This window comes from Panthera pardus, unplaced genomic scaffold (genome assembly GCF_024362965.1).
Source record: "Panthera pardus isolate Hobbes unplaced genomic scaffold, ASM2436296v1 HiC_scaffold_21, whole genome shotgun sequence".
Taxonomy (NCBI): Eukaryota; Metazoa; Chordata; class Mammalia; order Carnivora; family Felidae; genus Panthera; species Panthera pardus.
Genome location: NW_026526777.1, coordinates 50,185,608 through 50,199,276, shown reverse-complemented (window position 1 = coordinate 50,199,276; position 13,669 = coordinate 50,185,608). Strand labels below are relative to the sequence as shown.

At 49.5% G+C, this 13,669-nt stretch overlaps 1 protein-coding gene across 5 annotated transcripts in view; it reads right to left on the bottom strand.

Moving 5' to 3' along the window:
• The window catches only part of ASTN1 (astrotactin 1), a 299,391-nt gene that overhangs the window by 141,231 nt on the left and 144,491 nt on the right, over positions 1-13,669 (bottom strand). For 3 of the 5 annotated variants that reach the window (XM_053909243.1, XM_053909246.1, XM_053909244.1), the window contains exons 3-7: positions 12,917-13,310; positions 11,288-11,434; positions 10,175-10,282; positions 5,723-5,872; positions 4,504-4,695 (exon numbers count right to left, since the gene is read on the bottom strand). In XM_053909243.1, coding sequence (XP_053765218.1) covers positions 4,504-4,695; positions 5,723-5,872; positions 10,175-10,282; positions 11,288-11,434; positions 12,917-13,310 — 991 coding nt within the window. The remainder of the gene's footprint in view (positions 1-4,503; positions 4,696-5,722; positions 5,873-10,174; positions 10,283-11,287; positions 11,435-12,916; positions 13,311-13,669) is intronic. The other 2 variants (XM_053909245.1, XM_019425686.2) reach the window with 1 other exon arrangement.

Sequence of the window (13,669 nt, the reverse complement as noted above, 5' to 3'; positions counted from 1 at the left end):
GGCCCTAGCCAGGTTTTACACATTTCTCTATGGTTAGCACTGGCCTCTAGAAAGATCTGGGGTAGAAAGAATTTTGGTGAATGGCAATCTTGGATAGCCAGTAAAATCTGATTTAGCTTGGATGCCCGTGCTGCTTGTAGACACATAAAAGCTACATATCTTGCAAAGGGCAGTCAGCGTCTGTGGCCAGGATTGACGGGGGCTGTGAAATCAAGCAAGTGTGTGTGATGCCTCCACAGCTGCCCAACTGGCAGAACAAAGTCCGGGGATGGAGTAGTGAGAGAAGTTGCTAAATCCAGCTAGTCTGTGTTTCCATCAGAAAACAAGCAATCGGGCAAACATACAACTGTAAACAAAAACCCTTAGAAAGTACAGCAAAAGTCAACCTCTGGCTGGATCCAACCAGAGCACTAAGCCATTCAACCTCAGTGGTTTGCCGTTAGCCCACCCAGACCTGAGACACACCTACGGTTCCAAACCTGGGCAGATCTGGGGGAGAATGTCAGCGTGCACTTGGCCGAGGGCTTCCAGGCACTGGGCTAAGAGCTCCAGGTACGCTACATCTCTCCCAAAGAGTGTGTTGCTACAACGTAGGAGGGAGGCTGACATGGAAAACAGATCAGCAGGCTTCCTCCAGCTCATTCTTCTGGAGACCCCTGATGCATGTTTAGAAGATCCATGTAGCCACCTCTATGAACTGGGCTGGGAGCTACAAAGGGTAACGTTAACGATGCTCGTTCTTTCTCTGCCCTTTCCCACCTTCTGTTTCTACAGGTGCCATAAAAATGACCACAAACTTCACGGCTTAAACAACACTGTTTTATTATCTTACAGTTCTGTAGATCAGAAGCCTGACATAAGTCTCAGGGGGCTACAAACAAGGTGTCTGCAGGCCCACATTCTTTTTTGGAGCCTGGAGAGGAGAAATCTGTTTCCTTGCCTTTTCCACCTTCTGGAGGTTGACCACATTCCTTGCCTCGTGCCCCTTTCCTCCAGCTACAAAGCCAGCAGTGGCTGGTGGGGTCCTTCTCGTGTCGTATCATCCTGGCCTCCTCTTCTGTCTCCCTCTTCCACTTTTTAAGGACCCTAGTGATTTTACTAGGCCCACCTGGTTGACCCAGAATATTCTCATTCTAAAGCCTGTTGTTTAGCCACCCGGATTCATCTTTGCCACGTAACGTAACTCACTCACAGGTTCTGGGGAAGAGGGGGACAATATCCTTGGGGGATATTCTGCCTACCACAGCTGCTATTCTGGACCACTGTGCAGGTGATGCGTAAACGCATGCTTAACTTTGGAACGTTCTGGAAGGTTGCCTAAGGAGAGCTCCAGGCCCCAGAGGATGCTCCTTTGCAGTGACTGAGCGTGCGGGTTTGTGTGTTCGTGCGTGTGCGTGTGTGAACAAGTACACACGTGCACTTGCACTGTTCCACATCTCCATATGGGCAGACCTCTCGGCATGGCTGGGAAAGCACACGTCCCAACACGGTGACATTTCCAAGTGAGTTAGCTGGAGGATTGCAAAAATAACGTCGGCTTGACTTGCAGCCAATTCCCACACTCAGCTCTTTGGAGAAAGGCTCTAGGACGGAGTGTGGGAGGCGATAAAGTTTCTTACTGATGAGCGTGTGGGATGACCACATCATCCCACGTGCGGGAAGAAGCAGGGCAGGAAGGGGGAGGGTTTCCAATTCCAGCATTAATGAAAACAAAAGTCTCCACAGCAGCACTTCTCAGCTGCTACCCCAAATGAAGACGATGCACCTTAGCTCTGCTGTGGGGTTTGGGTTCCTCTCTGCAGTCTCCCGCATGGCTTTCCAGTTGGATATTCATTAATTGTCACAGATACGGGGAAGCCACAGGCAGAGGAGGGCTTCCCAAAGTCATTTTCAGCAAGGATTAGCAATGAGACGTCTAGGAAGACTGAAGAGGGAGGTGATAGGAACTTCGCTGTGGACAAGCAGGCACCCGGTTCCTGGCTTGGGGAGCATGCTCAGTATAATGATGGTTGTTTGCATAGTTTTCAGTGACAGATATGCTGGATCTGACATGTCTGGGGAAATCAAGCAACCCTTGATAATCCCACCTCTGCTCTGACTTCATGATGGATAGAACACAGACTTATGGCTTAGGAAGCCGTGGGGGCTTTGAGTGAGTTATGCACCTTCTCGGGGAATTCACACATCGATCTAAAGTAAGAAGGTCGTTTCTCTCTAAGACCCCTCCATGCATAAAACACCAATCCCTTCTCCCCACATGTAATTAAAAGTGCTTTCTGCTCTTTAAAACCTCAGTAGAGAAGAACAGACATCATGTTTTCACTCATATGTGGATCTTGAGAAACTTAACAGAAGACCATGGGGGAAGGGAGGGGAAAAAATAGATACAAACAGAGGGAGGGAGGCAAACCGTAAGAGACTCTTAAATACAGAGAACAAACTGAGAGTGGATGGGAAGGTGGGGGAGAAGGGAAAATGGGTGATGGGTGTTGAGGAGGGCACTTGGGATGAGCACTGGGTGTTGCATGTGAGCCAATTTGACAATAAATTATATTCATGAAAAAATAAATAAATAACACCTCAGTGGCGCCTTCCAAGGCCCTCTGGGGATCATGGTTCTCTCAGAAGTGAATTTAACAGCTCAGCTTGTCCCAGGATCTCCCAATCCAAGTCAGTGGTGGGGACCAGAGACCTGCTGCACAGAGAGGCCCCGTCTTGGACATGAGCCGCTTTTCCGTTCTCCCGAGCACACTGGCTTTCGGGCAGGGTGCACAGCCCATCTGTTTGATTTGGTGTTTGCCTGACAGCGTGGGAGGAGCAGTAAGTAGGCACAGTCTTAGACATCAGATGTTTAAAATGCTGTACTTTCTCTTCCACACGCGGGCCTGGAAGACCTGTGATGGGCCCAGGTGAAAACTCTTAGACCTAAGAAGGTGAACTTTAGCCATTGTCGCCACCTGTTACTCTCCCAAAGACATCTAGCAATGGTTGTGACAGAAGTAAGGCTATATCTCCTGGACTCAACCTCTACTAATATCCCTCCACCCCAGCACCTGAAGAAGATACACCCGTGGGGGGGTGTGTGTATGTGAGCACGTGTATGTATGTATTTATGTGTGCCTGTGTATGTATATGCATGTGTGTACGTTTGTATATGTGTGTGCCTGTGTATGTATGTGTGTACTTGTATGTGCATGTGCATGTGCATGTATATATGTAACTATGTGCGCACACATGTGTGTAAGTGTACGTGTGTGCACATGCATGCATGCATATGTGCGTGTGTGTGCGTGTATGTGTGCACATGTACGTGTACACGTTGTGTGTATGCACGTGCATGCATATGTACGTGTGTGTGAATGTGTGATGCGTATGTATATGTGTATGTGTGTGCACATACACAGGCATATGTGTGTGGTATGTAGTGGAGGTGAGGGGCTGTACGTGAGGTACGGAGAGTGGGAGCAGTTGGCCCCTAACTCCCCACATTTCCCTTGGGGGTCTTAACTATCATTATACCCCTTCCTTTGTTCTAAGGCATCATACTATTTCTCTGGGAAGGATCTATCTGTAGAACCGAATCTACTGGAACCAGGTCTTTATAACGACTACTGGAGATGAACCCTTTCTGCAAGAAAAGCGCACAGCAACCTGGAAGGAGAGGCCCACACTCCTCAGTTTCCTGGAGCTCACAAAGCTCTCAGAGCCGTGCATGAATATGGACCCTCTCAGGGAAGCCCCACCCCATCTGGTAACATGACAGCCTGGAAGATGTCTCTCTCCTTTGCCCCAGTAACCCTCTCCTAAGATTCATCTGAAGACTATAACTTCAGATGTGCCCTGCGTTTATGTGGAAAGATATTCATTTTGGTAGTATTTGTAAAAATTAAAAATTTAAAGCATCCTAAATGTCAAATAATAGGGAACTATTTAAGTGAGCTATGATATAGACGTACAATGGAATACCAAATAGCCATTAAAATTATGTTATTGACGATTATTTAATGGTTCTGGAAAATTTTCATGATAAAATGTTAAAGTGAAAAAAATCAGGGAAATGCTATTGGACTTCGTGTGCTTATGAGTCTCTGAAAATCATGCACAGATAAAGATCAGAAGGGACATTACGATTTTAAAATGATTTCTCCAGAAGATAGAATTATAGATAATTATCATTTTCTTCAATGAGCTTTCCTAACTTTTCCAAATTTTCTGCGATAAACATGCATAAAGAGTCTGGCCCCAGTAGCTGACATCCAATGGATGGATGGCAAATGGGTGTGGAGGTCATCTTAAACGGGTCCATACAGAGTGGGAGTCCCAGAAAAGATACTTCCAAGGCTTCTGCCAGAAGATGACACATTTTAAGCCCACATGCTCGGGGGCCCAACACTACACCGGCAGCTTGCACAGTCTAGACTCCCAAAGGCAATGGAAAAATTGGGAGAGACGGTCTGGGTTTCTAGGGGAATGATTGCAAGAGGCATGAACTCTGACAGTTACCCGCTGCCCGGTGCTCCCGCCTACCAGTTTCGGGGTCGCACTGGTGTTCACAGGGGTCCAGGAGCCGCCGGGCACAGAGGTCCATGGCCCAGGGCCCACTGGAGTTCTGCTGAGAGAAGAGCACCACTTGGGCTGGGTTCAGCCAGTCACTGGCATCCAGCTGGCTCCCCTCCAGCAAGATGAAGCGGCTCCCTGCAGGAGAGAGAGAGGAGGTGTGCCTGTGTGTGCATACAATGCGCACACGTGTACACACACACACACGTCACTGAAGGCAGAGTAAGGGACGCTCTGCAGAATACCCCAAGCCGAGATCACTACTCCTACCAGCCCCGGCCTGTCATGAGCCCCCGAGCAAGGGATCAGCAGATGGAGGCTCGGCCACCACCTGGACCTCCTGCCACACCGCCCCCTGGTGCCTTGCCCCGTCCCGTCTCTATCAGGGTGGACCGAGGGAATCCTGGGACACAGCAGCTCTGTGATGGCCATGGCATGGCTCCATCAGACCCAGCCACAGGCACTGGCGCTCGCCCAAGGAACAGGGACCCGCTGCCTTGTCTCCTCCACACGCCACGAAATAGCAGGCCCTCTCACACCAGGGACAGTCCCCACCTGTCTTCAGCCTTAGAGCAGCAGAGAGAACAGACATTATACAAGTCAATTCGGTGCTCTGGGCTTAACAAATTCAGGGCCTCTCAGAACCTGTTTCAATCCCTCATTATATTGGGGTCCCCCTGGATGAAAGTAAATTATCGCTTCAGTGTTCTAGGCTTTAGCAAGTTACTGCAATTAGGAGTTTCTCACCCGGGCATACCCAGACCAAAGCATGGCTGATTTGTAATCACCTCCTCTCCTCCGCTTAGCCTCTCCCTTCCCAAAAGCCAGGAATCTCAGTGTCGATCTACCTGTATCCAGCATGCTCTGTATTTCTCTACAAAGACAGGGGCTTATTTTAAAACAAAGAGAAATGAGAAACTGGAGTGGGTACAGAGAAGAGGAGGTAATCTGTTCAGTTTTATGGTTGTTGTTGTTTTTTTTTTAACCTGCTTTCTGTCCTCATCTGTGGACAATCCAAATTTGTCCTAAGCCTCACTTATCTGGGTTTATTTTTCCCTCGCTTACAGTAACAAGTAACAGTGACCCCCCAGCTTCCCTATCTTCCCTGTCCAACTCGAAAACTTCCCCTTTGGGGAGGAAGCCACATCCTCGGAAGTGAGCTCACCATCGGCGATCAGGTGCTCGGGGACGTGCAGGGTGATTTTGACAACGAGGGGGCAGCTGACGTGGGACGAGCACACGAGACCGATTACACAGCTGGTGATGCTGATCAGCGTCAAGGTGGTCTTATTCACAGGACTTCGGGGGGAGCCCACTGGAAGCAAGATACAAGCAAGACACGTGGCGGTAAGAATCTTGGCAGCGGGAGGACAATTTGGCCTGTTGCTGCCCAGCCCAGCAAATGGGGGAGGCAGTGGGCAAACCTAGCCCAGGCGGGAAATGTTTCAGCTCACAACCCCAGTGAGCTTCATCCTCAAGGAACACCATGTCGTCAGCTGGAGTCACAGGGCCTAGCCTACTGGTGGCCCTCAGGGTGAACAATGGCCAGTCATGTGCACGTTCTCTGCACTCATCCTGGGGCAGGTTCACAAAGAAATCATAGATAGAAAGGAGGGCATTCTCCCCTTCCACTCCCTCCGCTGAGCTCCAACCTCTTGGGTGACTCTTCCTCTCTAGGGCCTGGAAAGAGGAAAGTCTCTCTGTATGAGCAGAGGATGTTGCCATGCCAGAAGGGTCTCCCCAGTCCTGCAGTCACTGGGGTAAGGTTATAAATGGCAGCCTAGTGAGAACATAATAATGCTGAGAAGAAGACACCTTCCCAGGCAGGTGTGGACAGGAACGGGAAGGAAGGTTTTCTTGGTGTGTTTTTGTTGGTTTCGTTTTGGGTTTTGTGGAGACGATAAACGGTAGTTAACAAGAGGGACCTTTCACCTGGAAGCAGAACAGATGTGGAAAGAAAGCAAGTTGCCAACAAATATGTGTCCTTTGTAATTTTCTCATCATCTGATCCGCGTTGGCATTCATTAGTGCTAGAAATAAAATGCATCTATTATGTCAGACAGTGTGCTAAGTGCGTTGCATACTTTGTTTTGTTTTTATTATTTGCTTCCTTAGGATGAATCTGTGAGTCTGTATAGCAACTACCCACTTCACAGGTAAGGAGAATAAGTCTCAAAGAGATTAACCTCACAGCAATAGTTAAAACTCATGAAGCGTAATTATGTCAGGCGCCAGTGCCCAGGCTTTATGTGGCTCGTATCATTTAAAGTGACCACAATGTGAGGAGGCAGCCCCCACAGAGGGACAATCAGAGAGGCGACGGGGCACGTCCAGGGTCGAGCAGCTACTAAGGAACAGGTCCTCGCCCCCAGACGAGGCACTGCTCAGTCTCTGGGGGCCAGGGGAGTCTTTGGAACTGCTGTTCTCAGGACCACAGGGAAGGTTTGGGTCCACGGCTGCACCCACCCTTTACCGCAGCACGTTCCCTGAGCGGGCGAGCCGGCAGTAGCTGGGATGACAGACTCCAGGGTGGCAGGCAGACTCTGGGTCCTCGGTCCCTTGCTACCTGCAGACATTCTATTCATGTTAGCGGCCTTTCAACGAGGGGTCTGTTTTCCCACACCTACAAATCTCCCTGGGCCACTCAGGCCCAGACCGGACCTGAGCACATCTACCTCCAGCATATCCCCCAGGCGCTCGAATGCGAGACCGGACTCTCCCTCTTCCTCCGATTTCCATCACCTGAAGAACGGCACCCTCGGCTACTTGGGTTTCTCAAGTGGGAAAACTCCATCCTCTGTTCCAGAAGCCACACCCTCCACCACCTCCAGTGCCATTAAATCTTTTCTCCACTGGTGTCCAAAGTTCCTCTTGCCTACATTCTCTCCATCCCTACCCACGCCCAGCATCGCACACCCGGACTGCGGCAACAGCCATCTGCCCAGTCTCCCTGCCTCAACCTCCCCCACCCTCGCCTACCCTCCACCCCGGCCCAGAGGCACACTTCACGAAGCAGAGCAGACCAGGGCCGTGCTCTTTAAAAGCCTTCTGTGATGCCACCTGCAGTGCTAGGTTCAAGTCCTCCAGTCGACGCGTGTGATCTTCCAGCCTTAGTTCCTAGCAAACCGCAAGCCTGCACGATAAGCTTCATTCTAGTAAACTCTTTACCACTCTCTGACTAGACCATTATCGTTTATGTCTCTGTGACTTTGCACATATCATCTCCTCCTCCGCAGAATGCCACTTTGTCACCTTGTCAGCCTGGCATACACCTACTCTTCAAGTCTCAGCTCAAACAACATCTCCTTGTAAACACTTCCCTGAAACCTTTAAGAGCAGATTCTCACTCATTCTGGGCTGTTCCTTTAGCCCTGGGTGCACCCTGCTGTTATAGCTTTTATCACACAGCGTTGTCACTGTTTACTCATGGGACTGCAATAATTTGCTACTCCTCTTCCCGTCTCTCTGGTCCTTCTGCATCGTCAACCCATCATCCAGCGTCTCTACCTGGCTTCAAAATTTCCAGTCGTTCTCTGTGACCTACAGAACCAAGTGCAAACTCATGGCACACATATAATCCTTTGGTAGCTGGCCTGTTATCCTGCCCCATCCCTACTGTCCCGTGTGCCCATATACTGACACCCGGATTATAGCTGCCATATTGAACTACTCTTCCTTGCTTTAAAATACCAGGTTCTTTTGTGCCTTCAAGGCTTCACATACGCTATTTTCCTTACTAGAACGCCCTTACCCCAGAGCCTCCTTTTTCAAGACATTCTATACATTGCATATAACCCAGGTCTCCTTATTTTCTCCTTCTTTGCCTCCTATTGCTGCCAGGTAGAATGACCTGTTCTGTCTTCTGAGAACTCACTTTACCTTATTTATAATACTAAATTAAGCCTTATCACTGTGCCATGTTTTCACGTTTCTACCTCCTATCACAAAGCCTGACCTATGGCAGGTGCATTATAAAATTTCTTGCTGGCCTGATTGATGTATTCTGTTCAATTCAACAAACACTTACAAGCATCTATTATAGGCAAAATCCTTCACAAGGCACTTTGGAAAAATAAATTAGACATGCCCATCCCTAAGAAGCTTACAGTCTAGTTAATAGCAATAAACAGTTGATGTACTCGGAGAGCTCGGTATTTTAAAGGAACAGTTTTATGCTGCAAAGAAACTCATTCGAATTCATTACTACGGATTTTCCTAAAACGGGATTTTCTTAAAGAAGAACACACCCTGCTCTGGGTTGGATGGGCCTAGGTTGACTATCTGCTGTGTATAAATATGTAAAGAGGATCAAGGGATCCACATTCTCACCCTCAGGGATACTGGGGCATCAGACGTTAGGCCCAGAGCCCCACTCATCTCTTGTGAAAAATGGTGGGAAGGATTTTTGTCCCGATATTAGCAAAGCTTACAGAAACTGGAAATGAGGAATTAAAAGGGCTGCTTCCAATCCCTGGGGAGAAGGCCCTCAGCATGGAGGAAACTCAAGTGGAGGTAGGAGAGAGCCAAATGAGAATGTCTTTTGGGGGGCATTGGTCGATCATTGGTTGGGGGAAATGCTATGGAGCGTAACAGGAGGGACGCCACTCAAATATCCTCCACTGTATCCCAAGGGGCCCCTGTCCAAGATTCTTTAAGATGGGGTGCTGTACAAGCCCGAGGCCACACCGTGGAGAGGTCTAGGAGCCACAACAATGGGACTGCATAGCGCTCTGGCGGTCACCAAAAAGGGCACATTTTAATATAATTTAATCCCGACGGTAGCCCTGTGCATGATGCATTGTTAAACACGCTTAATATGTGGGGAAACGGGAGGCTCAGAGAAGTTGTTGTCCTTATCCAACATCCCACAACAAGTCAATGGTGAAGCCTGTGGAACCCAGACCTCCCTCGGTGACAACAGTGGTACCAGCAAGGGCATATAGGCGGTGGCGATATCTACAACGTATCTACAACAGCCATACTTGAACATCAGGTGGCCTGGAACAGATACCGGCTGTGCGGAATAACAACTCTGTCAGTGGTGAGGGGAGTGAAGGAAATAACCGGGGCCCTGTCGGGAGAGAGGAGGAGACTTGGGAGGCTTGGGGTCCTGCGGTTCTTCCAGATAGAGGATAAAAGGTCAAATCCCACAACACACGTATGTCAGGCCACAGATCATTCCTCAAGCACACCATCCCACAGCCGCCGCCTCGCCCAGTCCCCAGGCTGGTGTGGCTGGGTAAGCACGAGCACAGGCACTGTCCGCTTTTTCATATATAATGCACTTTATCAACTTTATTTCCTGTGTCTAAACACCAAAAGAGGACTCCTGAGGCTTCCAGAAGGAATTGAGAGTCTTCTGACCAAGAAATAGCCTTTCAAACAACTTCAAAACTTGTTTGAGAGTGCCATTATCTGGGAGAGATGATTCTCCGAAATTTTCCACTCTAGGCTCTTCTTTCTTCCTTAGGAGGAAACACCGGTCGGGATCCAAGAACGCTTCCTGCAGAAACTGGCCTTGGTCCACACGGGCCCCAACCCGACCCAGAACCTCTGCAGCAACCTGCCTCCTCTCCCCAGAGCCCCGTCACCCGCTGTGCCCCTCCATCCTTCCCACCTCTGCTGCGCCTCCGGCTCCTGGAGGGGTCGGTGTAGAAAGTCAGCTGGGGGTCGTTTTCTGTCTCTGTGCCAGAGTCTCCTTCGGGGTTCAGGAAGGCAGAACCAGCTGTAATGAAAAGCAGCACAGCAAAATCGACATCTTCAGTTTTTCCTTCATGACACCCAATCACTGGGCAAGCTCGAGAGAAAAATCGATAGAAACAAGAGCGGGTTGACTGACAATCTGGGAGGGGTAGCCACGGACACTGGAGCATCCTGATATACCGATTTATTGGAGAAGTGGACCTTTTCGCGACGGCACTCACTGGCACCTTCTCCCCGCCCTGCCCGTGCTCCCCGCAAGGAGGGACAGAGAGCCGCACTGCCAGAGAGGACCTTCATGGATGGAGGCTGGGAAAGGAAGGAAGGGAAACTGCCCTCCTCAAAAGCGAAGACATTCTGTTTTTGCTTTTTTTTCTAGGGTTAATATACATTCCACGTGAAAAAGAGGAAGTAATAAAATACATAGACCTGTGTAAAGGGAACAAACCAGTGTCCTCTAAACCCTGGCAATCAGAGAAAATCTGTTAACATTCGACGTGTATGCTCTCTTTTTCTGATACAGAAACAGATAAAGGTTTCTTAATGTCCCCTTAAAAATGGCATTTTGCTGTACCTTCAATTTTATAGCCTCGGGTTTTTTTTCCATTTAATAAATGGGAGGGCAACTTTCCATATTAACAAATATGGATCTATATTATCATCTTAAATGGCTGCATGGTAAGCCGCTGGACAGCAGACAGATGTGCAGGTAGTTAACGGATTCCCTATTGATGGACACTTAAGCTATTTCCAATTTTTCGCTCTTTTAAACAATGTGGTGATGAACAGCCTTTTACACACATCTTTGCGCACTTGTCCAATTATTTCCTGAGGATAAATTCTTGTTTATGAAATCGCTTGGTCAAAGGGTTGATATATTTTTTGGGTAAGTAACACTTAACAAGCCTCCAGAAAGACTGGGCCAAAAACACCCCCCCCCAGCCGTGCCTGAGAGTGGGGGGTCCAGGATATTAATGGTTCTGCCTCTACGCATAATCCACCTCCAAGCCCTAACATCAGACACTGGTACCTCTTGCCTTGTTGTTGATCCGCTTTCTCTGGCTACTGGAGGTGTGCGAGAGCAGGGTGGCCTGCTGGTGATTGGAATCCACGGGGCTGGTGGCGATGATGTTATCTTTGTACTTATTCATCAGCGACAGCTTGGCATTGTCGCTTCCTGCGTAAGGGAGAGTCAAGGCAAAATCTTTCAGAGAAAAGGCCAAAAGGAAGCGAGAGCCACGAAATCTGCATGAACCAAGTAAACGGAGTTTCACAGAATTGAAATAAGGAACCTTTAAAGTGAGAGATTGTCAGAGACTGAAACACTCCTCTCTGATTTCTGGAGGCCAACAAAACTGAGAGAGGGGAGAAAAAGAATGATTACAACTGAAAATCCAAGTCAACTGACTCTGCTATCGATTACGGTCACCACCTGTGGCCCTCTGGCTAGATACAGGCTGCGGATTCCTTTCTTTTGGTCGACACAGAGTTTTAAAAGAAGCCAAATTTGAGGGCAATCAGGCAGAACACACCCCTCGCCCCTCCACTCCAGTCTACACCCTTCCCTATTGTCTGCCACCTAACTACTGCACACGTTTGGGCTCCCTGCCGCTTCCTGAACGCACTGGGGTTTGTAACCCCTGAGTCACACATGACTACCTGGTGGGCTCAGCATCATGCCAGGTGCTATGGGGTACGTGAGACATTGACGACATGTCTCCTATCCTCAAGGAGTCCCCTGACTTTAAATCTTATTCAGAAGTGGCTATTCATACAGGAGGATCTCTTCTAGATACCAAGCAGAATGGAAACTTTTATGATGTGATTTCCCTCTCTTCAAGCCCCACTGAAAGTCCATGCATCTTAAGCAATTTTCAGGACCAAAAATGTCTTCTTTAAAGATAACTGAGCCAAGTTTTGAGGGATCACGGTCTTGGGGTTTTATCTATGAGGCGTGGCTTACTTATGGAAGTTTTAGAGATGGAAGAGCTACCGTAAAGGAAAAGTACAATCGTTTCCTCTCTGCACCTTGTTGACCCCGATTTGGTTCAGCCTGATCAGGTCCAAGTCCTTTCCACCCAGCGTCTCGTAGAAACCCGAGGCACCTAAGGTCGGACAGCTTGACTGCATCTTATCTGAAGACCCTTGTAAAGACCACAGAGCCATGGGCAAGACAACACATCTCACCACCCCCACCCCAGGCAAAGTCTCGAAAGTCACAGAAAAGTACAGAGACCCCTGTCCCTTCCACCTCTGTGGCAAAATAAATTGCCGAAGCAAACGTGCCACATACAAAACTGTCACACACACACATTGATCTTTCTTCGCTAGCTTCTTCCTCCCCTGGGGGCTGCTCTATCAGATATGAAAAGGGCTCTATCTAGACCCACTCTTCTGTTGGATGTAAAGGCAGCTGTGCTCCCAATGCCAAGCGGAAGTGGAGGGGGATTCAGTTTATACTTGTTCTTCTGATTCCCCACATTAGAAAACAGCTCCCATCGTCTCACAGAAAAGCTGGCTCTTCTTGCCCCCCCCCCACCCCGCCTGGGGGAAAGGGGCACACGTCTGCCATTATGGACGACAACCAGCCACCAAGATTGGAAAACTGCTGTTCCCGGTTCACTCGCGAGCTCCCCGGGACGAGGACCCACTGGCCCACCTGGTGTGAGGTCCATCCCCGCCTTCTCGTTGCAGCCCTGCAGGGAGTCCAGGGTGCGGGTGACCTGGCTGGCAAAGTCCTCCCCTCCGTTCATGCACTCCCTCTGCAGGTGGTGGCGCAAGTCCGTGATGTCGTACTCATAACCGTCCAGGATGGGTGTCTCCCGGATGCTCAGGGTACCGCTGGAGTTGTGGCCCTGCACGCGGGCGTTGCGCAGGCTCTCCCGCCCGTGCCCGCCGATCAGCACGGAGGGAATGTAGTGAATCTCGTTGGCTGCCTCAGCGCTGGCACTCTTCTGGGGCTGGGGCACCCGGCGGCGTTTACACCAGCGTCGACGCGTGTACAGGATCATCACCAGGCACAAGATGGACAGCAGGAGAGCGATCATGCCACCCTGGGAAGAGACAGCAGACAGACGTGGGAAGATGGGCGAGCTCGTCCCGCGGAGAGGCACCGGCCCTCCCCCTACCACCGTCCATCACTCACTCACTCATTCACTCCTTCATTCATTCAGATGCAGGAGGCACTTAGAGTTGAGCCTCGCTCAGCGGCACAGGGACAGTCTGCCGTGATGGGTACTTAAGGAAAATGGAGAAAAATGGGATTGCGATGACCGGTGCTTCATTTAAGTGATCCACAGTTGCTTCTGGCTTAGCAAACAATTTGAAAGAGAAGTCTTTCGATGTGTGTGTGTGTGTGTGTGTGTGTGTGTGCGCGTGTGCATGTGTGTATCACTTCAGCTGTAGAAACAGG